This window comes from Haemaphysalis longicornis, unplaced genomic scaffold, assembly GCF_048455015.1.
Source record: "Haemaphysalis longicornis isolate Haplotype H1 unplaced genomic scaffold, Haemaphysalis longicornis Haplotype H1 scaffold_2, whole genome shotgun sequence".
In the NCBI taxonomy this organism is placed as follows: Eukaryota; Metazoa; Arthropoda; class Arachnida; order Ixodida; family Ixodidae; genus Haemaphysalis; species Haemaphysalis longicornis.
Genome location: NW_027526295.1, coordinates 101,309,809 through 101,336,731, shown reverse-complemented (window position 1 = coordinate 101,336,731; position 26,923 = coordinate 101,309,809). Strand labels below are relative to the sequence as shown.

Genomic DNA, 26,923 nt, shown 5'->3' with positions numbered 1-26,923 from the left:
CAGGCGAAGCCATCGTTCCAGGGCATTTACTTTCCTGTCATCGCGACAGGTTCCTCGCAAGCTAAAGTCGTTTTAAAGACGGCAGTCTTTCTTGGGCTACTTAAACGGGAAAAAATTTGTTCTGTCTGTCTGTCTGTCCGTCCCTCCATCCGTGGGTCTGTCCATCGATTCAACCGCCCAGCCAAAAAACAGTTGAAAGAATCCTTGAACACGAAGTATGTATAGGCAAGATGGTTTTAAACTGCTAAAACTGCTTGCCTTGTTCATACATGTCTGCACTATCCGGCGCAAGAAACCTGAGGCATATTTGAGACAAAACATAAGTGCGCGACCTATAGCACCAGCATTCTTTTGATTGCGAATGCACGCCGCATTTATTTTTGCGATACCAACTAAAGTAACAACGCGTTAAAAACGATGTCGAGGTTGGCGAGATAAAAGCAAACACTAAAACAAAAGACCTCCGCTCCAGCTGCTGCAAGCACAAAAGTACCAAAACGTCGGCGCACATGGCGCAAGAGCAGTGCGACGCGTGAGAACTCAATTGGACTGAGCAGTCCTTTACTGCATTCGTCATCTATTTCATTAAATTTACCATCACCAAACCTTGAGCCATCAGTTTATCAGCCGCCCCTTCTACGTTTCTTCTCGCCGCGATCACTGCCACAAAGTCTACGTCACCACATGTAATCATGACTCATTTTTTCATTCCTTTGTACCACGTACTGCTTCTGAGTGGAACTGCCTCCCCTCAGATTTGGTTTCACTAGTTGATAACGTATTGTTTCGTGCCGCCATCACCAATTTTGTTCTTCACCAAGATCTGTGAACTGTACTTATGCTGTTTGTCCGTTGCTTTATTTATTTTTCTCGGATGCGTGTATTAGAACCCTTACGCCGCTGTATTTGCTTTTTTTTATCCATTCACTGTATTTACTGCGCTGGCAGCTCTTCTTTCGCGTTATGGCATGTCAAAGCAGTGTTAACGTATCTGTTCATGTGATTGTATTGATTGTATCGTGCCTTATATTTGCATTTTTTTTGTTTACCACTCCCCTCTGTAATGCGACTGCGCTTGAGGGTGAAATAAACGAAATGAAATGAAATGGGTCGATCGACATAGCAGGGAAAGAGACTGAGGGGTCGAAGGAGACGAGATAAAGTGTGTTACGTGGCGTCGGCGGAAGAAGACTGTCGTCTTTCACGATTGGCAGCGAAGCAAGCAGATACGCGGCCATACCTCGGCAAAACTGGATGCCAGTCACTCACACCAACGCCGCCTGTATTAACATTGCCTGACGCGTCGCGCTCTTTTCAATGGGAAGGGTAGGGACGCTTAGTTCAGGCACTGATCCGCTATGTGGCGCGTGCCAGCGGACATCTCGCCTTACGTCACTGCTCGCGAGTCGCGAACGCTGCACCCACTTCTACGACGTGTGTCTGTCAGCTTGCCTGTTGGGCTTCAAGGACCGTTTCGCTTACATCTTAGCCGTGACGGGGCGCTAGTTATGTGGCGCACTGGGGACCTCGTTCAACGTGTCGCTCGCTTCATACTTGCTGCATTTTTCCAAAGATAAAGACGGAGGCGGACTGAAATAGTGTAAGAACATACTGATTGTAGGGTAGACATATAGCTAACAGAAAAACGATATTTTCGGATGGGGCAGCCATTATTTTACTGATATTTTTCTTTCTAGAGTATTTAGAGAAGAAAAAATTGCGTGCACGTTTTTTGTTCAGGAGCTCACTTCAACGATTACTTTCCAATAATATCACGTGCTTGTAAACTTCAGAAAATTATAGGAAACAAAAACATAAGCAGCTGGGATCCCGCCACGCTGTCCGGGTGCTTCTACAGTACAGTCCTCAATTTTAGAAGTGCGTACCGATGCGGAGTGCGAACAGCAGGGTCAAAATAATACCTAAATGCGGAGGGGATAGAGGTGGGATGCCCCACTCAGAAAATTTCAGGGCCTGTGATCCGAGTAGATAAGCCCGCAAAGCCGGCATCAGCCTGCGGCAGCGCAAGGGATTTTGCTTCGTGACAAAGGAAGTTTTATCAGTGACAGACCAAGACAGACAGGCATGGTGAAAAACAAGAAGGCGTAGGAGCGCCGCCTCGGGAACGCTAAACAAACTTTGCACTATTTTGCATAGTTTCCGAGAAGCGGCGCTGGCTGGCGGACACGAAAGCACGCTGGAAGGCTACGGAGCGGGGAAGGGCAGGAGAGAGCAAAAGGAGAGTGGCTGTTTGGCCATTTTTCGCTCACGCGTTAGGCACTGTTTATACAGGCGGCGTTGCTCACACTCACACAGGGAAATATATTTTTCCTCACGCACTCACGCTCACCAGTCGCCCTCACAACTCGCACTCACTCGCACTCACGCTCACTACGCGCCCTTCAGCACTCGCACCCACTCGCGCCCACGCTCACGACTCGCCGCGAGCACTCGCAAACACTTGCGCTCACGCTCACCACTCGCCATCACCACTCGCACTCACTCACACTCTCCCTTCGCTGTCACCACTCGCACTCACTCGCGCTAGCGCTCACCACTCGTCGTCTTCCCTCACACGCGAGTGTGTGCAGCGGATCCTCCATGAGTCATGATACCGAACAGTATTACTGCAATACGGCGTCAGAAGGCCCTCCGAATCATATTCTTAAATCAACACGCCACCAGTGAATTATTTCTGGGGTGCCCTGTAGAAAGAGCTTAGTGACGACATATTACAGAAGCTAAAAGCAATCTCGCCATTAGCAACCATCAGAGCGAGCGGATCCTGCGACGAATAGCCAACAGCGAGTACAAGCGCAATAGCGCCGCTCACCGCGGCAAGCCCCGCAAATGGCACGAGTAGCGCGAATGGCGCTCACACTCGCGAGTGGTGAGCGGGCCTCCCCGCGAGTTTCTCTCGCACTCGCGAGTGGTCAGTGGGGCTCGCCGCGAGTAGGGCTCGCACTCACGAGTGGTGAGCGGGGCTCACTGCACGTGCGGCTCACACTCACTCGCACTCACACTCGCCAGTTCGAAACGACGTCGAGGCTCATTTACCACTGACTCATGAGGCGTGAGTTGGGGGTGTGTGAGTGCAAACGTAAGTGAGCCTGCCGACCTATGTCCGCGGCCCTTGTGGCATTGCGACGGCTTATGGCTCGTATCATTCAAGGCTACCCTGGAGTTCTTTTCGACATCGACGGTGTAGTTGTCGTTAAGATGTTTGCGTCTAAAAAACCCTGAGAGAGATGCCCCAACGCATCAAAGATGCAGGGCCCAATTTTCATAGCAGGCGGATTTTTAATTTTCCTGAATTGATATTTTAGCCTACAAAATAGCGGCGCGTGACATGCATATCGACATTTCAAGCGAAGCTCCTATGAATTTTGTAAAGACCTCTTACCACAGATGCTATCTGTTACATCCATTCCTTGTCCCTGTAGAGCTTTACTGCAACTTCTTACCTCACCTGGCAGAGTTTCTAGAACTGTTCTAAAGATCTTAATTACTATTTTTGTAGCATTTTCTTACCCCAGTTCTTGTTTGTTTGTTTTTTTACTTTTCTTGCCTGAGTCAGTTTTCCTAGGCTCTTCGAGTAGCGTCGTCTGCTCGTAACGCCACTGCTCGCTGGGCTCGCTTGCTCGCTCCGGGTGTCACAGACGTGCTTACGCACTTTGGTGAGTCAAATGAGTTAACCATATGGCTATGTCGACTAGTTCTGAACATAGATTGGCTTTATTGAGTGACAGGGTCTACATCAGCTTAATAAACAACTTTTGCTGGGTAAATTGCATAAGCGGGCCAGTAATAAAGCCACATAGCTGCATGATATACTCACTCCGCTGACGAACGCATTTAAGTATGGGTGACAGCCCAAGTGGGGACAATGAGCAGCGGCGGTGAGAGCAGGCGACGCTACTTTATGCCCTTTTAAGATGCCTTCAAACCACTTACTAAGCAAGAAAACTAGGGAAACAATAATTGTGTAACAAAAAGCCATAAAAGCAAACATGATTTCAATGGCAAACGTTGAGAGTGCAGTGAGAGGGAGGTTCTGTAGAACAGTGTGCTTTTCTCCCGCTGGCCGGCAGCCCAGCCAAAGTTCCGACTACTAAGTGTTACGCCGCCACCACCCGTCCATTTCATGCGGCAAATGGGACAACAATGTTTGCAGTGTGGAGCTTTTGCTTTTTTTTTTTTATACAGTGCTTCAAATCCTGAAATGGCCACAGAAAATATGGATCAAGCATTTGAAGTACTGCGTGAAGCAACCGTATTTGAAGCAACTGTTTGCGGGGTATGCGCATGTTGCTGTTCGTGGACCTGATTCGTTTAGTGAAATGATTGTTGGATGGATGAAACAAATGGATCAGGTTGTGACTACTCTTCCCCAAATACGACTTCGTGCGAAGCCTTGTAGACCCTAGAGTATTTATGCGTCTAGTAGGGGTTTGCTCATAGTATGCGTAAAACAGAAAAATTCACATCCGCGTTTTAAGAATTAGGCGTACCTAGAGATATCTTCAGACTTCCAAAAATAGCCTATCTAAGCGAAGGGCCTACATTGGCCACGCTTGTGCATTAGCTGTGTTTTTGGGTGTCCTGCAAGCTAAATCGACCTCAGTCGCTCCGGAGCGACAGCGCAAATATTAACAACAAACCGCGGGGTATTGTGGTCTCTCTACCTCACAATATGCATAACCCTAGAATTGAACAAGGCAGGCATTCATGCACACTGCGAAGAACCACCGTGGGTTCGAGCTAGTTGAGCGCACTCACGATACTGAAACGCCGTCGCGCCAACACAACACCGCCTCTGTTGGGCAGGTGGAGTAGGGGCGACAAATGAATATGCCCAGGGCACGGAGCGAAGACGTTTATTTTACACCAACGTCCCAATTACATAATTTACAGTAGCGGTACGCACTTCCCTTTAGGTGGTAGGGGCGATGGGGCGCCACGCGCAATTGTGCGCGCTTCGTCGGCGCAGAGCCAGTGGGCTCTTCGGTCGGGGCAAAATCCGGGGCGTGGCGCAACCGTTGTGCGCGCGCGCATCGCCGTGCTGGCCAGATCCGCTCGCAGCAGCGAGGAAGACGCGGCCCATTCGCTCACAGGCGCGTACCGCACGGCGTGTTCGTCGAGTGGTAGGTACGGCCTTACTATAGCAAGCGTAGGGACAACAGGAGCACCCTTAATTAAGGCACGGGCCGGCAGCCGGAAGGGCTGGTGGGCTTTCGCCGGCGCAACAGAGTTGCAGCCGGCTGGTAAAGAAAGCGTCACTTACTATCGGCCAACGCATTCGGCGTCCTGAAAGCGTCTCCCCGAACGGACCCCCGCGCAGGGCGCGCGTTCGCGTCCCGGTGAGAGTGGGGTTCGGGCATCGTTCAAACGGACCAATGAGGTTAGGTTAGCTCCGCTACCAGGGCGGAGCACCCGCTGCGTGACACTGTTTTATAGCCGCAACTGTCGCTGCAGCCTTCACCTCAGGGAGGAGTTTCAGAAGACCGCTCCGCTCTACACAGTGGCGCCGAGACGAGCGGGCATTTCGGGGAGAGAGGGGAAAAGCGCCGCGCAACGCCACAAACCCAGTGATCGCGCAATGGCTTGGGCGTCAGGATCCCCACAGTATGCAACCCTGCGTGCCAAACCTGTTAAATGTGGTGACATCATAGAACTGCGTGGAAGTTTCGGCCGTCACAAATGGGGAGTTTTGTCTGCGTCGTCGCAGGAGTTCAGCGGAATGTGCGCGTGGCGTTGGTGGTGGAAGCGCCGGGCCTTCTGCAGGAGCGCCACCCGTGGCTGCTGAAGGCGACCAGCGCGCACTGGATCACTTCCTGGAGCAGGGAGAGCTTTAAGCAGGTGAATATACGTTACCGGGCAGCGACAGTTTTGCCATTTTCCTTTTTTTTTATATTTTTCATATTTTGTCGCTTTTGAAGACCAATTATGTCCATTTACGTTATTATAACAATTACATTTGGAACTTTCCCGAAATTGGCATTATTGTGGAAACTCAGGGCGTTATACGGTTCGCTGGCTTCTGTAATTATTTTATATTTTTATTTCTTTGTTTTTCTTACTTTAGTTCTGCCAAATTTGTCCATTTAAGCTATTATAACGACTACAGGTGAAACTTTTGCGAAATCTGCATTGTTGTTGATGCCACGCGGTATGCGTTTTGCCATTTTTCGTAATGTTCTATATTTTTCTTATTTTTTAGTTTTGTTTTCAAAATTTCGTCCATGCCATTATCTCCATTTACGTTATTATAACGATTACATTTGGAACTTTTGCGAATTCGGCGTTATTGTAGCAATGGAGGGCGTTACACGGTTCGCCCTTTTCCGTAATTATTTTATATTTTTTTCTTTTATTCATTTTTCAATGTGGTATCTTTGCGAAATCTGCATTATTGTGGAAATACCATGCGCTATACCTTTTGCTATTTACCGTAATTTTTTAATATTTTGTTATTTTCTAGCTTTTCAAAATTTTGTTCTACCAATTATCCCGATTTCCGCATGACGATTACTTTTGGAACTTTCCGAAAACTGCATATTCTGGAAATGCAGGGCGTTACGCGGTTCACCATTCTCTGTTATTTTGTATTTTTTCAAAATTTCCTGTGATCATTCATCTTCATTTACGCTATGGTAGCGATTACAGGTGGAACTTCCGCGATATCTGCATTTTTGGGGAAATGCAGGGCGTTACACGGTCCTGGCTGTGGGGGTACTCGCCAAGAATGCTACGCATTAATACAGGGCCATTGCAAATTACTCACCCGGGTTACTAGACTGACCCGCCAAGATAAGCAATGCCCTGCGAAGTTGTGGCGTCGATACAGCCTCACGGAACTTTAATAAAGAATTAAAGCTTTTCCTCCCAACGGGAAAGCTGTCGAAGTGCGGAGTGATTGGTAGGAGAACCTGCGGCGCCCTCTGTTGACTAATTTCAGTATCAGCCTGGCGTTGATACCGAAAGTAGTCAAGAGATGGGCTGCATCCCCTGAAAAGGCCTGTAAAGAGACACCGGATTTGGTTGTGAATAATCTGTGCGATAATGCGGTAATTTAGGATTTTTTCTTTATTTTATATTATTGTGTGCTTATTTTCTGCCTATAGCAACGGCATCCTCCGTGGCAACGGCGCAGCGCCAAGATAACCCCCAACACTTTGCATATGATTAACGTGTGCCTTTGTGGCGCAATGTGATAGTCATCAGCCTCGTAAGGCGAAGAGGCCACGTTCGATCTCAACCAGGGGAAGCGGTTATCTTTCCGGAGCCTCTGTTTGGGTGCGTAACGCCGTTACCCCGAACGAGGTACTACGACAAGCCGGGTTTTTGAAGTGCTCTGCACTTAAGAGCTTCGCCGCTGGAATAGCGCGTGCGCCCCACGGTGACGTCAGGGCTCTATGTGAAAACCGTATACTGTAGAAGTGACCTGCTATCGCGTTACGCGCCGTGGCTGCACGCGAAATAGTGTCAATTGCACTGTATCAACGAACGCGTGGCTCCAGCTGCCGACCATGGTGCTGGGCGACGGAGCGGAGGAGCCCGGCGACCTTTTCCTACAGCTACACGAGGCGTGCTGTGCCGAGGGCGCCCCCGCAGGCCCTGGCCACTACTTGAGCATGGTGCGCGCCTTCCGCGACATATTCGCCCAGCAGAAGGCCCGCACCGAGGAGTCCAGGAAGCACCTGCAGGTATAGCGTAGGGGAATTGTCGAAAGCACTCACGAGATGTGCCTCTTGCAGCTGGGGATAGCGAAGCTGAACGAGGCCAAGAAGGCTGTGGCCGAGCTGGAGGAAGAAGCGACCACTAAGCGCAAGCTCCTGGCTGAGAAGCAGGCCGAGGCTGACGCCGCCCTCCAGCAGATCGGCGCCAGCATGAGCGTAAGACTGCACGCAACACGACTGCAGCGTAGGCCACATACTCTCGTCCTCTCCTCGCGCAGAGCACCGGCGAGCAGAAGACGGAGATGGAGCAGCTGCGAGCCACCGTGCGCCGGGAGAGCGAGCGGCTGATGCAGCGCAAGCAGCAAATCGACCGCGAGCTGGCGCAAATCGAGCCGCTCGTCAAGAATGGTGGGTGTCCATGCCCGCCGGCCACTACTGGCCGTCTAGATCATAGAGTTTCATACTAATATACACAAGAGGGAAATCTGGCGCCACTGTCTACTGGAGCCGCGCTTCGGCGAGAGTTCCGTCATGTACCGGGCGGTCACGTTCCACTTGTCCTTGGCATGGCTCATAAACAGGCTGGAAAGTTGGTCCTGGCTGCGAAAAACCTACACTATTACTGCAGAAGGTTCATCAAAATTGCTTGGTTATTAGAAAATTGAACCTCCAAAAGGATTAATTTGTCAGCGAATATATATAATCTTCATGCACGACGAAAAAGAAAAAAAAAATATTTCCATTTGTTGTTGTTTTGGCTTCGAGACCAAAAAGAAGCCAAAAGAAGACATACTAAGCCAAGTACGCCAGGAACGTCGCTAGCGGCAATGGCGCCGCCCACGGCGGCCCGCGACTGCAGCGACAGATTTCCCTGTAGCATATATTAGTATGAAACTCTACGGTCTAGATGGGCTAGCTTGTATCAACTCGCGATATGGGGGCAGTTTGGTGATTGAGGGACCAGGTCGGAGGTTTTGGCCTTAGCCAACAAGGTCGTTGCTGAGGTGGCAGCAAACTTCATGCCCCAACTGCTTCAGCTTTTGAAACAGTTTCTCATCCGCGATATGGGCCTAATCGACAGAGCTGGGCGGAATGACTTTGCCGGCTTTGACCTCACCTCAAGCTCAAATAATTTCCGCCACCTCACCTAACCTCAGCTTCATATTTTATTTGAAACAGAAATGAACAAACTCACATCAGCATCGGTTATGCACTCTAGACTATACCTTAACCTTATTGCTAAAGACATTTATAGATTTTATTTGTAGCTATTTTCGAAGTCCTAATGATAAAAATTCTATGAAACTGGTGTCCTACTTAATTGGCATTGGGTAACTGTTGCATTCTTTTTTTTTCCTTTTCCTTTAGGTAATAGGGTGTGGTTGGGTTAGGCTTATGTCAGTACAGCATCTTAGGTGGACTCATGTTTCTACTGCAGGTTATGCTATTGTCAACTTTTGAAGTTTAGGTTACGTTAGGCTTAACTTTCTGATTCATTGGATTGGTTGGAAGTTCTGCGCGCCGACGCTACACAGGGAGTAAGAGGGGGGGGGGGGTGCAGCGCGCCGTAGTGGTAGGGCTCCAGACTAATTTTGGCCATTTGGAGATCTTTAACCTGCGCCGAAATCTCGAACACACGGGCGTTTTCGCTTTTTGCCTCCATCATAAAAGCGGCCTCCGTGGCCGGCGATCGACCCCCGCCCTTGCTTGGGCTTAGCTTTTTCCTCGGCTAAGTTAGGTTAAGCCTAGATTTTACTGAGGTCTAGGGCAGGTGTCCCAGGATAAACATAACTTTGTAGTAGGGTAGATCGGGGAAGGAATGGAGGTTAGCTGAGGATTAGTTTTCTGCCGGGGAAGGTTAGGTTAAGTAAAGCCGATCAGGTTTGCAATAGTATTGCTTCTGTTTAGTTTTTGGTATGAGAACATATGATTGGAGTAGGTTGTTGTCAGACGTGGCGTCTGCGAGGTGAAACTTGGTGATGGCGGAGGGGAAACAAAAAAGATGTGAATGCGTTTGTGTGAAAGGAAGTGTGCTCTGGGCAGTGGGGGAAGTAGACAAGTTTATTCTTCTGCGGAAAACTTCCAACAATGACAAAATGTGTTGCTCGAAAGTTTTATGTTTTATTTTTGCATATAACTGTGATATTCTCGACAAATGTTCGCACAAAGTTCGTTTGATCAAAATGATTGTAATTTTTTAATAATAGTTTGCTAGGTTTTGCAATATCTTGTAGATCTCTAGGATAACAACTTTGCTATTTAGGTTTTATCAAAATGTCTCAGTAGTTTTTATTTTTTATTTTTTATGCGCATATAGAAGAGTCGTAGGAAGAGATGGTGTTAGAATGAATAGAATAATTTAGCGCAGCACATCGCTACGGCAAGGGACATGCTTTTCACAGAATCAGAACTCCAGCTGGAACCCCGAAGAAAGGTGGTAAGGGCCCAGAAAATTTCAGGCGTAGAGGAAGGGTAAGGGGGTGGGGATCCTGGGTGGGTAGTGTTCCGATGTCATCAGTGGATGTGGAGTAAAAAATGTTAGCAAAAAAAAACGACGAGATAAAGTAAGCTTAGCTTCGAAACTTGGCATTCCTGTCTTGGCTAAATTTGTCTGGGGCTAGAGATTCTAATTAGGTCTCTAGCCGCCCGTCTGCGGCTTGAGGCTTAATTCAAAGTTTCCAAAGAAGCCAAGATAGGGTTTTGGCGAGTCTGTTTTTTTTTTTAATTTTTGCTCTACAACCATCAGTTGTGGTGTTAGCGAGCTAGCAAAAACTTATTTTCTTTTTCAAAGTGAGTATTTTAGGTGTGAGTGAGAAAAACGTGGTCGTTATATAAAAACCTGTCTCCGAAGAAAAAAAGCACTGACCATTACTACACAATTCTTAAAGCAAAATCTGTGCGCAGCACGAACTGCAGCTTTCTCTGTTACGGCGCATATCTGCTGCGTCTCAGGAAGTGATCGCGTGATCACCGAACGCACGGCGGCGCGCGCTACTCTGCCGTTATCTCTCGGCGCTTCGCCGCCGCCGAGCATGTTGTTACAAATCGTGTTTGAACCTCCCGCGCAAATGTCACGTAGTTCGGATGCGCCATGCACAGAGGAGGGGCGCATCCGAACCAGTGAGACATACTGGACTGTGACGACACGCTGGGAGATGACACCATAGCAGAGCATGCCGCCCTCCTCCTCACACTTTCGCCAGTCGCTTCTTCCCAGATCTCTTTCTGCATGGGGTGTCTGGTTCGCTCGCTCGGTTACGCGGACATCGCCTCCGCCGCCAGGGTCGCACTGGGCGCCTAAGTGCTACGCACTAAAAAATTTGTACTAACACGAGTACCCCCAAAAAAGTGACTTTGGCTGCCGCGGCGATGGTCTCCCAGTATTTTATTTAGATGCCTCGTAAAATCTCATCTGTCACAAAGCGCAAGTCCCGTGTTCGTCGACGATTCCCGTTGCGATTTCAGCCATTTTTTTACATATTTAGGCTAATTTATTACATTCATAATTAAAAGCTATACGAGCAATACTCATTTACTTTTTTCGTGACACTACCCACCTTTAGTGCGAAAAACCGCGGATAAATTGGTCTATACAACTGACAAAGGACAGTAGTCAAATTAACGCGTAACAAACAGTTCTGTCAGGCACTGGCGGTGCAGAAATACTAGCGGTATACATCCGGAAATACGAAGCAACAAGCTGCAAAATAAAAGAAAAATAAAAGGGGCTCAGAGTGTCCCTGGTGTTGTGTACGAGGACAACAAATGTACATTAATTAAAGAACGAGAGCTATGAATAGGATGAAAGATCAGCCGATCTGCTTAGGAAAAAAACCCGTGGTTGATTCCTCTCTCATAGGAATCAGTAAAACACGAAAGTAAAATGTGCAGCAAAATCTGCAGCCGACCGTGATTTGCGGGTCGGTGGCTGTCTTGTGGGTGTGCTCGGCGAGCGACGTCCTGCTGGCGGGTGGCTTCGGCAAAGGCGTACTGGCGAGATTTCCGTGTGGGATATGACGTCAGTAAAATCTTTGTGTACCCCGGCATAAAACACATTCGTGTTAAAATGTAAAACCCGAAAACGAACAACCCCAAGTATAACGTACTGTTTAGTACTAAAGGTTGCTTTCCCGCAAGAAGACCCTGAGTGTAGGGGTGCACCCTTTACAGCCCACTTGCTTCGTTGCACTGGCGTCACTTCCGTGACAGATATGACGTCAGCGAAATATTCGTGTATCCGGGAATAAAACACTTTCGTGGTAAAATCATTTGGTAACGGGAGCGAAGAACGAGCATCGAGTGAAACTTCCCTGCTCCACGCCATTGTGATGACATCTCAGTCACGTTTTCTCATTGCGCGACTGGTAATTTCGCTGAACGAGAGCATAACAGGTTGAACAAATGGAAGACATCAAAACCGCCGTTATGGTCTCGGAGTTTCCTTTGCGCCCGTGCAGCCAGCCGCGCTACAAATGAGGTGCCACACAATATATCTGTGAGGGCCGAAAAGATCAGCCAATTAACGTATTCAGAAAAGAAGACACCGACAATGCTGCGCGCAAATAGTCGCTTACACGTCTACGTGACGAATTTGAAGAGAGAATCCACAGCACGTTTTCGGTTTGGAGCAACTTTTCTTGTCGTTTAGACTATTTCGGTTTGGAGCAACTTTTCTTCTCGTTTGGACTAGTAAGAGAATTCGTAATGTTTTGTCTCATACAATGCAGCCCAGCAAGCCGTGGGGAACATTCGATCGGATGCACTGTCGGAGATCCGCTCACTGCGGGCACCGCCTGACGTCATCCGCGACATCCTCGAAGGTGTGCTCCGATTAATGGGCACCTTTGATACCTCCTGGGTCAGCATGAAGAGGTACGTCTCACCGAAAACTTCCTCCGCCTTACAAGAGCTCTCTATATGCTAAAAGTATGTTTTCTTCCACTGCAACCACGGGAGGATATAAAAAATTGCTATGGTTTAGTTTTGGTTAACTCTAGTTGATAGCGAGATCTTCACTGCCGCTGTACGAGCGACCACAGCTGGATGTTCGTCTGCCTCCATAGCACACGGCAATGCGCCGCACGTGGCCTCCTGACCTCCCTTCGTGGCGCACGCTTATCGCTGCGGCGGCGGCATCCTCGTCCTCATCCTGCAGATGGCGAAACGGGTCCGGCGCATGTCTCCGTTTCCTTCTCACCCAAATCTCTCCTGCCGCCTACCTCTCCGCGCAATCTGGCAACTGCTGTTTTCCGGGCGCTTGCGGAAGGGGCTGTAGTTTGACCTATAGCTCTCAAGGTCAAAACTGGTCACCCTGCGAAGGCTGCCTGAGGTAGCGTAGTGTAGCTTTCGCTACAAAAAACAAATAACTCTATTGATACATGGCTCAAGTGTTTCCTGTTTTTATCACTCAGAAAGATGTCTGAAATGAAATGACATACTTGTTCGCTTCCTGCACGCTGTGCCTCGATTCGATATCATGTCACATCGTGCAGACATTGTCCTAGTGAACGTTAAGCTGTAACATCAGTGAGAAAATCGCGGGAATTGTGTCGTAGAAGCGGGAATCCATTCAACCTAATCTCTGTGAATGGCTCTTGCTCAAAACTTCTAGGCTGAGCACGCACGCGAAGTGGTGATACATGCGGCGCGAGGTCTGTTGTGCTACACGGCCGTTTCAAAGACCTTCTGAAGGCCTTTGTACCATGCTATCGAGTGTCGCATTGATTAACCATTTGCCGCACTTGCAAGTAAGCGTTCAACTGTCCACTGAAAGTTGTCGTGTACCACAGTCATAAGATACTGCAGGCCAGGGAGTTAAGGTAGCCACGATTTCAATGACCACCACGCTCGTAAAATAGTAGCCTTACCTGAAACATTGTAAAGTCACCGTGGCAATTAAAAGCGATTGCCATTTACGGTTAGAGAACACGTGACGATTTGGGAGGTTTTAGAATCGCGTGAAAATAAATCCTTAAGTGCTGCCGCAAACAACGCGCAGTTTCCTGGCCAGACGGGGAGTCAAGGAAGAAATCCTGAGCTTCGATGCCCGCTCCATCACACCAGAGATCAAGAACAGCGTCCAGGAGCTGCTCCGCACGAATTCTTCGTCCTTCGACGTAAAGGCAAGTTGTGGAATTGCGTAAAAGGCGCCGAAAAAATGGGATACCTGTGCAACATCCCGCCATGTGACATCCCCATGCAGAACCATCAGGTTTGTGCTCGTTGAAAGACTGAACGACTCTGTAGAGTAAGAAGTGTCTTCAAGAACGCCGTCATGATAATATTGTTAGTACTGTAATGCAGAAGATTGGCAATGTTCCCCGTAAGCATCAGGACCACCGCCGATCCCCTGCGGGTGATGTGCGCCACCATATTATCATCGGTAGCAGGAGCAGAATGTGGAAGCCGCACCGTCGTCGCCTAGAGCGACGGGGTTCCCTCGCACTGCCTGCTTACCCCAGCATTGACGGTGCTCGTACTGTGCCCTCCTTATCTTTCGCCTGCACAGCAACCTTTGTCAATAGGCCTCATTTCAGTACTAAAAAATTTAAGCCCTTGACGGTATTGGAATTTGTTTCATAATTAAAACAATTATTTCCCCATGCAACGCAAAGCTTCTATTAGTGCACCCAGCTGCCGAGCAATAGGGCTCCCTTTCCTTTTTCACCCCCACCCACTGTAGACCTTTCGTCCCGAGGAAGGCGGTTAATAATGCATTCTCAATTTTACCTCTCAAAGGAGGGGGAGGAATAAACGTTTATGCAGTGGGGCGGGATTCTGACAGCTTCACTCCCGTCAAAGCGGTATTCGGCTTGATACCAACAAACATAAGCACCAAAGTAGGGCTATGCGTGATCGTGAAGAATGATTCACAAAAAATTACCCCCCTTACCCCTGATGACACCCTGCAACGGGGACCAGGGGCGGTTTTCTGAAGTTTGGTCCATTTTGAAAACGTCTGTTTCGCGTCCATTTTATTGTGACGTACAGGGGGGATTAAAAGAAATGCGAACAACGGAGCGCACACCCTCCGACGCTTGCTGCACCGTCTGGCTGCAAGGTCAGTAAACTGCGCGCATGTGCACTCCTTCGAGAGCGTTTGAGAGTTTGGCCTACATTATTGGGAAATGCTTGATCAAGAAGCGACGCCGGTCGTTTATTTTGAGGCGCCTTTTCACGCTGCGTCGCCACTGAGCAGGATGATCGTTGAAGAGCATCATGCTAGCTACAATCGGCCTGCTGCGCGCTTGGCTCCTGAATGTAGTAGATAACAGGATGCTCAGTGGTGACAGAGCATAACAAGACGCTTTGAAATAAATGACCGGCGTCGCTTCTTGATCAGGCATTTCCCCTAACAGTAGGCCACACTCTCAAATGCTCGGAAAGAACTACGCATGCGCGCAGTTTACCAACAGTGCAGCTAGACGGTGCGGCATGCGGCGGAGGCTGTGTGCTCCGTTGTTCGTATTTCTTTTGATCCCCCCTGTACATACCGTTGTAAGCTGGCTTTGGGTTGACTCTAGCGCAACTGCCTTCGCAAACACATTTTAAACAACTAAACCTACTTTAAACTATCTTTTATGTGTTTAATTGGATGGATTTTGATAATTAGATATCAGGAGGTTTTTATATGACGAAGTTTGAAATTTTTTACCTCAAATGGACGAATGTCGGCAGTTAGTAGCTGCAGCCAGCTGTTTTCTGTACGCCCGTGTGTTCGAGATTTCGGCGCACATTAAAGATCCCCAGGTGGTCAAAATTAATCTGGAGTAGTTTCGGCACGTTAAACCCCATAATCAATTATCGATCAGCGGTTTTCTGTGGCTCCACAATCCATCAATCAATCGGTCAAGTTTTATCCTATTCTCTGCCGTACGAGTGAGTACGTACCAACTGATGTGTGTCAAACGGATGATACACCGACGACGCTTCCACACCGAAACGTTTCGCGGACAACTGTACAGAAGTTGCTGTGCCAACTCGCCAAACGCACAAGGTTGACACTTTCGGCCAGAATGACACTTGCAATACCGGCTCCCTCTCTCTTCTAAACACCTTTCGTCCTCTGCTCACCTTCCTCGTAGAAATGCACCGAAGAGGGATCAGCTTGAGGGCCCTGTTGTGACTCTCGCAGAACGCCAAGCGCGCATCGGCAGCGGCCGCTCCCCTGGCCGCCTGGGTGCTGGCCAACGTGCAGTACGCAGACGTGCTGCACAAGATCGGCCCACTCGAAGCGGAGCAGGCGCAGCTGCAGCAGTGAGTGCATTTCCCACACTAAGCCCCTTAACTCACACTGCCTCTACACAATTTAGTCATCGAATTGCCCCGAAGTGGCGCACCCGTGCAGCAAGACGGTGGCAGTTTTAACTTTCTTACTGGGATCGGTGGCATCCTGTCACTAATGCATTTTCCCATAGACCGGTTAATCGGCCGAGAAGCTCTCATAAGACCTTTGGACACACAGCGCGTGCGTGAAACGGGGCTTCAATTGTGTCCAAACGGTTACGTGAAAATCGCCAAAAAGGAACGGTCCTAGATAACGCTACACACTCATCGTTCATGACGAAGGAGTTCAATATTATACCTTTATCTCATAAGCCTCGTATCGGTATGCATTTAGATCGTTCGTAGATGCGTTTACTTAGTGCGTGAAAAATCGTCGCCTAGGTTCGTTCTTCGCTTGCTATTTGGGTCTTTGAACGTTTGACGATCGATTGGACGCGCTAATAGTAAAGGCTTTGATGCACTTTTGACGCAGTTTTAACGTAGGAGAGCTTTCGCGCTTCTCTCAGGTTGTTTTAGAAATGGTTGGTAAATTTTTTACCAGCCCTCTCGCAGTTGGTAGCTTTCCAGAGTGCCGGTGTGTCAACGTGCCCGGAAGTGTAATGGTTTCTTCGCTTTCGTCTCCTCGGAGTATCGAAAACGTCCGAACAGGGTACCAATTGTAGCTTGGCAGCTATTGCCTTGTTTGCGATCAGCGGCAACGTGCCGATGTAATATTCGCGCAGGCATTTTTTTTTCCATTCACGGACGGCGCTTTGAATATTTTTAGTTTAAGTACACATTGATGGCCGTCTCGACCCGACGTTTTATCAGGGTTAAAATAGCATCGTTCTGTTTCTTGCCGAATAATATAACAGACGACAGGCGTAAGAAACACCGAGGCTAGGATTTTCTGGCGCCCTCCCTTAGCTTCGCGCCTATCGGAGGAACAAACTAAAAATTCATTAAAGAATGAACTGCGTTACGCTGTTGTTACACGGACGGTCACGTGTTCAGAGCGTGGGCGTGGAAGGCGTCACTACAAACCACAAGCAGCGTTTTGTACTTGCTGGTTCTTTTATGTTAGCAAAATACAGCTGCCTTTAAATGGTGCCATCAATGCGCAAAAAATTTATTTTTGGCATGTTATTAAAACGCTGGTCTCAGAAAATATATGACGCGAGGCTACGCATATTTAACGTACCATCTCGCGAAGCACTTCAGACAGGAACTATGTAAAAAAGTTAAAGCCACTCCACTCAACGTGAAAGCTGTAAGTGCAGAGCCGTGATTCATCATAATGGGCTGTAGCGCCGTTATCCGCTCACTGCTACCACCCCGCACGATCTTCTCCTGCCGTCTCACTCCTCTCTTGATTAATTGAACAGAGGTTTGTCAAATGTAATTCAATTTTCCCGGCTTCGCAGTTCTTGTGCACCCTTTGCCTGGCGCAGCGGGAGCAGGAGTTGTGTTCTCTTTGTGCTTGCTTTAATGTCGGATGTGCTGGAGCCTTGCTGTGCCATTCTGAACGGGTCGTTTTGTTTTTCTTATGCAGCCACTCCTTTTCTTTTTGCTTACTATCGTAAAAACGAACCGAACTAGAATTCTTAGCTACCGTATTTACTCGATTCTAAGCAACCCATTCTTTCCACGATCGCGATGCCCAAAGTGAGGGGGGGGGGGGTGCTCAAATTCGAAAAATAGCTAAATTACCCCCCCCCCCCCTGCTGTTTTTTCCGCGGCCGTATCGCGAAGGGACGAGCGCAAGGAATAAAGTTTTATTTCGTGAACATTCAAAAGAAAAATAGGTAAAGACATTGAACAGACAGCTCACGTCTGATCCTCAGCACTACCATTCGAGTCGGTTGTGCCGCTTGGGCCGCCGCTCTCAGTACCCTCAACAGGTCGTCTTGCGTTACGTTGAAACGATTCGTAATTGAAAACTTCATAAACGACTTCGCCCCAGCGTCAACTCGGGCTTGCTTCCACGCGTCTCAAATCCACCTTGCGATGTTTGCTTAGAAAGGGGGGGGGGATGGGGGGGCGGAAGGGGGGTGCTTAGATTTGCATGCAGACTTTTTTTTCAATTTTTTCTCCGAAAGTAGTGGAGGGTGCTTAGAATCTGGGGGGCGGAGGGGGGAGGGGGGCTTAAAATCACGAAAATACGGTAAATGAACACGGGGACTGTCGGTTAAGTACGTATATCTTGCCTCAAATGCGCCTGCCGTTTTCTTTGCGCTAACTAACGGGGACATGTATGGCCAGTGCCAGTGATTCCAGCAGTTTCGAATGGTGCCAGCGGTGCCAGTAGTTCCAGGAGCTTATGTAAACCTCTTGCTGAAGTGTACTCTTAACTTTTGGACGGAAGGCTGAATACAGGGACATGCGGGTATCTTTTCGAGGCCTCTTTCGGGTGCGTGAAGCCATGGGGCTCTGTTTGGGTCCGTTACGCCGCGTGAATGCAATGACGACAAACCGGGCCCCTAAAGCGCTTTGCACCTAAAAGTTGGGCGAGTTGGTGGTGTTCATATTGGTGTGGAACAGCGTAAACAGACGAGGGCGGAAGGGATAAATGCGAAGGGCGGGCGGTGCCTGCGCCCGTGCTGCTCTTTTCTTGTCCTCGTCTGTTTACACTGTTCCACACCAATATGAACTCGAGATAGGTACACCCTCAGTGCATATCTTCATCAGGAACTTACACGGTAGGACGTTGGCACCTACGAAGCCCCCAGAAAGAAAACAAAGGAACAAATAACGTGTCGTGCGCAGAAACAGAAAAGCATGCACCGATGATCGGAGAGGAAACGGAGACAGAGACTTTCTGAAGTAGTAGTAGTATAGTAGTTATAATGCGGATTCGGAGGACCCGCGTTCCAAGTTGGGAATTGGTGTTTAGGAAAGGCGGATGAGGATAAACGCAAGGACAGAAAATTATCTCCGCTCAGAGATTTTTGTGTACTCTGCGAAGAGGTCTTTTTCCAGCCACGCCTGTTCAGTCTCAAGACCTGCACGGAGTGATACAGCGTAGCCCTCAGGCAATTGATTCTACTCAATGTAGCCGAGTCGATGGAAGACGGTAAGTGCGATCCTCGTCGGACGCAGAAAGCTTTCGAACGCCGAGCAGCGTGCCGGCCAGCTGGGCTCGGCTCTGGCGGGCGTGGAGGAGCGCGTCCGCGAGCTGCGCGAGCGGCTGGCCGCACGCACCCGAGAGGCGGCCGGCATCGAGATCGGCCTCCGGGACTCGGACGAGCGGCTGGCGTCGGCGCGGGACTTGCTGGTGCAGCTGGAATCCGAGCACGGCCGCTGGTCCGGCCGGCTGGCGGCCCTGGAGCCGGCGGGGCCGCGCTGCCTGATGGCGGCCGCCTGCGCCACCTACCTAGGCCGGGCGGACGAAGCGACGCGCTCGCGCGTTGTGGCCCGTTGGCGGAGCCTGCTGGGCCTGCGCGAGGTCGAGCTGGCATCCCTGCTCAGCTCTGACGCCGAGCAGCTGGCCTGGAGGGCCGAGGGGCTGCCCGCCGACCGCCGCTCGCTCGAAAACGCCGCCCTGCTCCTGCTGCCGGTATGCCTTGCTCCTACCTTCCACTGCCACGTTCGGTGCCTTTTTACCAAGGATAACATTAGGCTCGTTACCTGCACTACCATATCATGGGTCATTTTATTTGCACACAAACGTTAGTTGCAAGGTCAATCTGCACTCGAAACAGTCCTGTGGTTCAGCTCCACCGCAGTGCACTCGGGTAACCTGTTCCAGCAAAGAAAATTAGGCAAATGACCGCCACGTGCCTGCAATTTACTTCTTAAATGTGATCTACGATGTGGCAACTAGCTTTGTAAAAACGTCATGCCTGCATTGCGTCATGCCACATGGCAGAGCGAGATTTTGAGCAAGGTGTCAAACCGGAGCCGAACCGGAATCGAAAACCGGAATTGAAAACCAGAACCGAATCAATATTTTTGCCGGAAGAGAACCCCAAGCTGAACCGATATTTTTTGAGCCCGCTGAACCCCAACCGGAACTGAACCGGAAGCAAATTATGCACCACTCCAGCGCGAAGCGTTCTCATGAGGCATCCCTGCGTTGATACGAAAACCTAAAGCAGGCTTCACCTGTGAAAGACTGTATTTGAGGCAGAGTACGCTTTACATTTACATGTGGCAACTGGCTTTCCTGCAGGGGTATTGGAGGGGCACTACAAACACCATCAGCGAGACATAGAAAGCTTCGCTTTAAGCTTCGACCGTGTTGGAATGGCCCATCGCATAAACGTCGGCTCCATAAAGCGAGGAACCCAGGTTAGATTCTGACCAAAGGAATCTCTTTTTTTTATATCGGTGCCCTTTAGCTAAGCTAAAGGGCACCGATATAACCGTTACTGAGGACTATTGCAAGTCTACTAGGCTCGCACGGAAAAAGTTAACGGAATTTGCCAAAGCCCTGCCCAACTCGCCTGTATTTCGCCTTAGCCACGACAAACTTTTGGTCAACAGAAAGGGCTATGTGTATGATTACAGTGTTCATTTGGTTCGCGAACTTGTGTCTCAATACCACCCCCAATCTACTGACCCACAATCTACTGACAATGAAGCTACGAAAGTGTCTGGCGCTACTATTGCCGACAGTCACCTTACAACACACCCACAAGAGAATTCTACTGATTCTGCCATTGATTCCCCTAGTGCAAACACCTTGCCTCATTTACTTCGATCCGCTAGTGTAGTTGAACCATCATAACGGTTAACTGAGGGATGTGGTGTCCGATGTTTGTCATGTTCTTTATCGATTGTATTGACTAATATCCGGAGCATTATTAATAAAAACGACAGCCTGAGCAGCGCTGTAGACTCATGTGAAGCAGATATTATCGCCTTAACGGAAACCTGGCTGAACGCACAGATACGTGATTCTGAGTTGTTTTCTACTTCGAATTCTTTCAGTGTGTATCGTTGTGATCGTGACGGAAGGCAAGGTGGTGGCACATTGTTGGCGATTTCAAAACGTTTACAGTCGTTTTGCGTAAATATTCCAGCTAGACTTGAGTCAGTTTGGTGTTATGTCTTGGTAAATAATACGAAACACGTCTTTGGCGTGTGTTACCGTCCTCCGAATGCTGACCCCAGTTTTGTTGACGACTTGCACGACACAATTAATGATATTAGAACACGATACCCGATTTCCCCTATAACATTGTTAGGCGACTTTAACTACCCTTCAATCGATTGGACGTTCGAGCAACCCCGATGTACGTCATATTCCTCCCAATCTCAGGCATTTCTTGAAGTCTGCGCACTGTTTAACTTAACGCAAATAGTAGCTAGTCCTACTAAAGTAACAACTACTTCTGCAAACATTCTTGACCTTGTTTTAACAACCAATCCCGAACTTATAAACAGCACCTCAGTTTTGCCAGGACTAAGTGACCATTCTCTCTTGCATTTCTACTTGGACGCTAGCATTATCAGGACCCCCACGAAACGTAAAATCATATGTAACTATAAAAGAGCTGATTTTGATATTTTCAACCGCGAACTTTTCGCTTTTTTAGACGAGTATCTACCTGATTTTGAGAAACGTTCCGTTCAAGATAATTGGGACGCTTTTTGTTCTAAAATGATGGAACTCAGGCGCATGTGCGTTCCAACTAAGACTATAACAGCAAATCCAGAATCGCCATGGTACAATGACTTCCTCAAGAGGCTTTCCAACAAAAAGAAAAGATTGTTTCGTGCAGCCAAACAACATTCATCTGAGGACCGTTGGCATGCTTATCAGAGGGCCGCTGATGCCTACATACAAGCAGTGCGCGAGGCTAAAACCAATTTTTTTAGTGATACGCTTCCATCAATGCTCACGACAAACCCTAAGAAGTTTTGGAATATTGTTAATAATAACGACACAAATGAAGTTTCCCTGTCTTATTCCGAAGGAACGGCTGTTCCACGCCAGGATTGTGCTATTTCACTTAATGATGTTTTTGTAAACAACTTCTGTTCCCTCACTCATTGTAGGTTACCATCCATTTTGTGTTCTAGCTTCCCAGCTATGTCACCTATTATTATAAATCCTGCCGGCATTGTTAAGGTTATAGATTCCTTGAAATTGTCTTCTTCATGTGGTACTGAAAGCATTAGTGTGAGACTTCTTAAAGAAACAAAAACGGCTTCATCAATATTTCTATGCAAACTCTTTCAGCAATCACTAAATCAAGGTGCACTTCCAGGTGACTGGAAAACGGCGAAGGTAATCCCTATTCATAAATCCGGCGTGAAGCATTCACCTTTAAATTACCGCCCCATTTCCCTTACTAGCGTCCCGTGCAAAATATTTGAACATGTAATATTCTCTGAGCTAGCGAACTTTCTTGACTCCTATAACTTTTTTACACCTTCCCAGCCTGGATTCCGTAAAATTTATTCCTGCGAAACGCAACTAGTTTCTTTAGTTCATTCCTTGCACACTATGACCGACCGTCGATCTCAAGCCGACTGCATTTTTTTAGATTTCGCCAAGGCCTTTGATAAAATTAATCATGATCTTTTGCTAATAAAACTCCGAAGTCTAAACATTCATCAACGTCTGTTAACGTGGATTGAACAATTCCTAAAGCATCATTGTCAGTTCGTATCTGTAAATGGTGTCGAGTCCCCCCTTTCCCCGGTTACGTCAGGCGTGCCCCAAGGCTCAGTCCCTGGTCCTTTGCTCTTTTTAATATATATTAATGACCTGCCGAGCTGTGTATCCTCTTCTGTCCACTTATTCGCAGATGATTGTGTAGTCTACCGTGAAATTTCTGATAGTGCTGAGAGAGAGAGAGAGAGAGAGAGAGAGAGAGAATGCTCTTTAATGTGAATTGGTGAGGTCAGCCCTGCTAGGGACAAGGCTTGCTACACCAGATGGGGGGTGACTACGTTGATGAGTGGTGCATATCAGACATAAGGGTTACAGCAGGAAGAAGACAAACATGAAGCGTTAAAAAAATGAAAAAAGGACAAGAAAAACAAGAGATTGCTGCCAACAGAGTCCGGACAAAAAAAAAGTACAATTGAAAAGAAAATCGTTAATGGAAACGCTGAAACAAAATGAAAAGTAAACGACGGGAAAAAAAGTAACAACACCAACCCAAGAAAAATAAATAGATGAACGCCACAGTGCGAAAGAGAAGATATCGTGACACACTTGCTCTGTCTCTGATCTAGAGAGATTTGTCCAGTTCAGTCTCTCGTAGGAACTGGAGCAGAACTTTTGTACCTAAGGTACTGTCAGCACTATTGGCCCAGGGTCCAAGAAAATGAAAAAGTTCGAGGCTGCCTCTATGACGTACACGAGAGAGGGAGCTCGCTGCAGTTTTTCGCGCAGCAGCGTATCGAGGGCAGACGCACAGCAAGTGATTTACAGTCTCGCGCACACCGCAAGTCCGGCACAGGGGGGAATCTTCCCAACCAATCTTGAACTTAAAACTCCGAGTAAACGCCACATTCAGGCGCAGTCGGTGCAGAACTCCTTCACACCGCTTGTTGAGGTCGCGTGGAAAACGGAAGTCACAGTGCGGGTCAATAGCGTGCAGTGGTAGATACCTGCGGTGAGGGTCCTGCCACTCCGACCTTTGTGCAGCCCATCCACTTGCGAGGATAAGGGCGTTGCTGTCCTCTCGGGAGAAAGGAAGCTGGGTTGTGTTGCTCAGCAAGTGGCCTGCGCTGGCGGCTGCGTCGGATCTAATATTACCTTGTATGTCCGAGTGACCAGGTACCCACTGAAGAATGATTTCATTGCCTTCGCGCACTGCCATTGTGTGAATTTCGGCAATTTCACATATAAGCTGACTGTGATTGTTGTTAAGCTTTCGGAGCGCTTGTAATGCACTGCGCGAGTCGAGGAATATTACCCATTGCTGGGCATGATGTCCGCTGATGTAATGAAGTGCAGCCCTCACAGCTGCCAGCTCGGTAGCAGTCGAGGATGTTTCATGGCTAAGTTTTCTTTCGATAGTGCACCGGGCTGATGGGATCCACACGCCGATGGCGGATGAGCCCGGGCGAACCGAGCCATCCGCATAAACATGTGTGTAGCCTTTGTAAGTGCTGGAAATATACTCGAGTGTGAAGAACTTGAGCACGGCCGCAGGCATGGCAGACTTTTTGCTAATTCCGGGTATCGTCGTGCAAATTTTCCATGGCGCCAGTACCCACGGGGCTACTATCGACTTTTGGGGCTGTTGAAAATCCGCCGGAAGCAAGTGTCTTGCATACTGTGTGGAGAGGTCTGCCAAAGGATGCGTATGACACCGAGTCAAATGGCGCAAAGACGTTCAAAGCACCTCTTGGCGTTGTAGAAAAGTGGCGGAAAAGCACCGAGCTTCGCAAAGAGTTCCAACCATCGATGTGCATTTAGGTAGACCCAGGCAGGTGCGCATAGCTTTTGCCAGCACTGAGTCTATTACCTTCAGGCTTGTAGGCGATAGCTGATGTAGGGCCGGCAGGCTGTAACGCAAGAGGCCGACAAAAAGGGCTTTATATAGGCAAAAGAGTGAGGATACAGGGCACAGCCTCACGAACGGCCACCGAGCATACGCAAAATGCGCACAAAGCACAGAAGCCGCTCCTTCAGTCACCGAATATGTGGGGCCCATGACATTGAGCGGTCAAACGTGACACCGAGAAACTTGTACGACTTGACATATGGTATTGGAGTACCCTCTACGGTGAGCGTATAACGTGAAACATCGCGCCGCGTGAATGCTATCGCAGCACACTTCTCCCTGGAAAATATGAGACCGCAGCATCTGAGATATTTTCTCATCTTCAGAATTGCCTTCTGGAGTGTGGCGCGAATGTTTCGACGGTTCCTGCCTGAAGCCCAGATACAGATACAGTGAAATGTTCACACCTTTGGGCAGGACTGTTGGGAGGCGTATGAGACACATGCTAAAAAGCGTCGGGCTCAAGACGCCGCCTTGAGGAACTCCTTGCGTGACGGGATGTTTGGCCGTTTCGCCATCACTGGTGGCCATGTAGACGTACCGGTCTTGCAAGTAGCCACATAGCCACTGGAACATGCGTCCTCGAAGCCCTATGCATGTCATCTCTCTTTGGGTGGCTTCGTGCGCGATGCTGTCGAATGCCGCTTTGATGTCAAAGAAGACAGTAATAGTGATGTTTCCGGCTGATTTCTGTCGGGTAATATCTGACACCAAGGAGAGGATGTTCTCTACGCTGCTACGTCCTCTCCTGAACCCAGACATTTGCAATGGATAAATGTCTCGATTCTCCAGGTCCCAAACAAGCCGTTCCAGCACCATCTTCTCCATTACCTTTCCAATACAACTTAGTAGTGCAATTGGCCGATAAGGGTCTATATCTGTTGCCGGTTTGCCTGGTTTGTGCTGACGTCTCCCAGTTACAGTCTGACCTTAACAATATCGCTGAATGGTGTTCCATGTGGAAGATGGACCTTAACGTAAATAAATGTAAAGTAATTCGCATGTCCCGTACCAACTCTGCCCCAGCTGATTACCTTTTTAATAATACCAGTTTAACTTCAGTAACCAGTTATAAATATCTCGGTGTATATATCGCATCCGATCTCAGTTGGCAATGCCATATTAATTACATAATTAACAATGCCAACCGCTCACTCGGCTACTTACGGCGGAACTTTTCTAAAGCCCCTCTTGCTACTAAATTAATTTTACACAAATCCTTGCTTCGCTCAAAGCTAGAGTATGCGTCATCTGTCTGGGACCCCGGACTTTCAAAGCTAATACATTCTCTTGAATTAGTACAAAATAACTCTGCACGCTTCATTTTGTCAAACTGTCATCGCACTAGTAGTATTACGTCAATGAAAAAAACTTTGTCCCTCCCTTCCTTGGTCATGCGCAGGAAAATAGCTCGGCTTTGCCTATTTCATAAAATTTACCATTACCAAACCTTGAGCCATCAGTTTATCAGCCGCCCCTTCTATGTTTTGGCTCGCCGCGATCATTGCCACAAAGTCTACGTCACCACATGTAATCATGACTCATTTTTTTCATTCCTTTGTACCACGTACTGCTTCTGAGTAAAACTGCCTCCCCTCAGATTTGGTCTCACTAGTTGATAACGTATTGTTTCATGCCGACATCACCAATTTTGTTTTTCCCCAAGATCTGTGATCTGTACTTTTGCTGTTTGTCCGTTGCTTTATTTATTTTTCTCGGTTGCGTCTATTAGAACCCTTACACCGCTGTATTTGCTTTTTTTTATCCATTCACTGTATTTACTGTGCTGGCAGCTCTTGTTTCGCGTTATGGCATGTCAAAGCAGTGTTAACGTATCTGTTCATGTGTTTGTATTGATTGTATCATGCCTTATATTTGCATTTTTTTGTTTCGCACTCCCCTCTGTAATGCGACTGCGCTTGAGGGCGAAATAAATCAAATCAAATAAATCAAATCAAATCAAAGTCGGCTTTCCTACAGGGGTATTTGAGGTGCACTACAGCCGCCACCAGGGAGACATAGAAAGCTTCGCTTTAAAATAAATAATGGTTACCGGTTCACTACGAAACGGTTCGACCCTACGCGTATGATACTGCGCCGTCAATGTTATTCAGGCCCTTTTATTTTCGTACTCTCTCATGTACTTTGCCCTCCAGACCAATCAAAACACAATGAACGCTCTCTTTGTAGTCGCAACGGGGAAGAGGAATGCGCACCAATGTAGCAATTGCATGTTGCTGCTGGTAGCGCGAGCCGAGTGCAAGGCTCACCAAACGAAATGTCATTATCGGCAGCTTGCAAGCAATACGAAATTACTTTGGCCTCCCCTCGCTGCGGTTTTATAGGAGCAATCAGGCTGCAAGAGTGCTCCACCGCGCAGCGGTGAAGGTACACACCCGAAATGTGCGAACGTTTTAGGGCCGAAGCAACTTAGGACCTTGCTTTGTCCGGGGCTTGGCGTCCATGTACACAGTGTTGCGCATGCGCGAGGAGCATTGGATTGGATTG

The 26,923-nt window shown here is 48.3% G+C and overlaps 1 protein-coding gene across 1 annotated transcript in view; it reads left to right on the top strand.

Moving 5' to 3' along the window:
* Nucleotides 1-26,923, top strand: part of LOC144169068 (cytoplasmic dynein 2 heavy chain 1-like) — a 92,615-nt gene that overhangs the window by 17,954 nt on the left and 47,738 nt on the right. Inside the window, exons 8-15 of the mRNA XM_077698068.1 lie at nucleotides 5,729-5,859; nucleotides 7,521-7,706; nucleotides 7,758-7,895; nucleotides 7,958-8,087; nucleotides 12,407-12,551; nucleotides 13,678-13,801; nucleotides 15,814-15,935; nucleotides 19,044-19,500. Coding sequence (XP_077554194.1) covers nucleotides 5,729-5,859; nucleotides 7,521-7,706; nucleotides 7,758-7,895; nucleotides 7,958-8,087; nucleotides 12,407-12,551; nucleotides 13,678-13,801; nucleotides 15,814-15,935; nucleotides 19,044-19,500 — 1,433 coding nt within the window. The remainder of the gene's footprint in view (nucleotides 1-5,728; nucleotides 5,860-7,520; nucleotides 7,707-7,757; nucleotides 7,896-7,957; nucleotides 8,088-12,406; nucleotides 12,552-13,677; nucleotides 13,802-15,813; nucleotides 15,936-19,043; nucleotides 19,501-26,923) is intronic.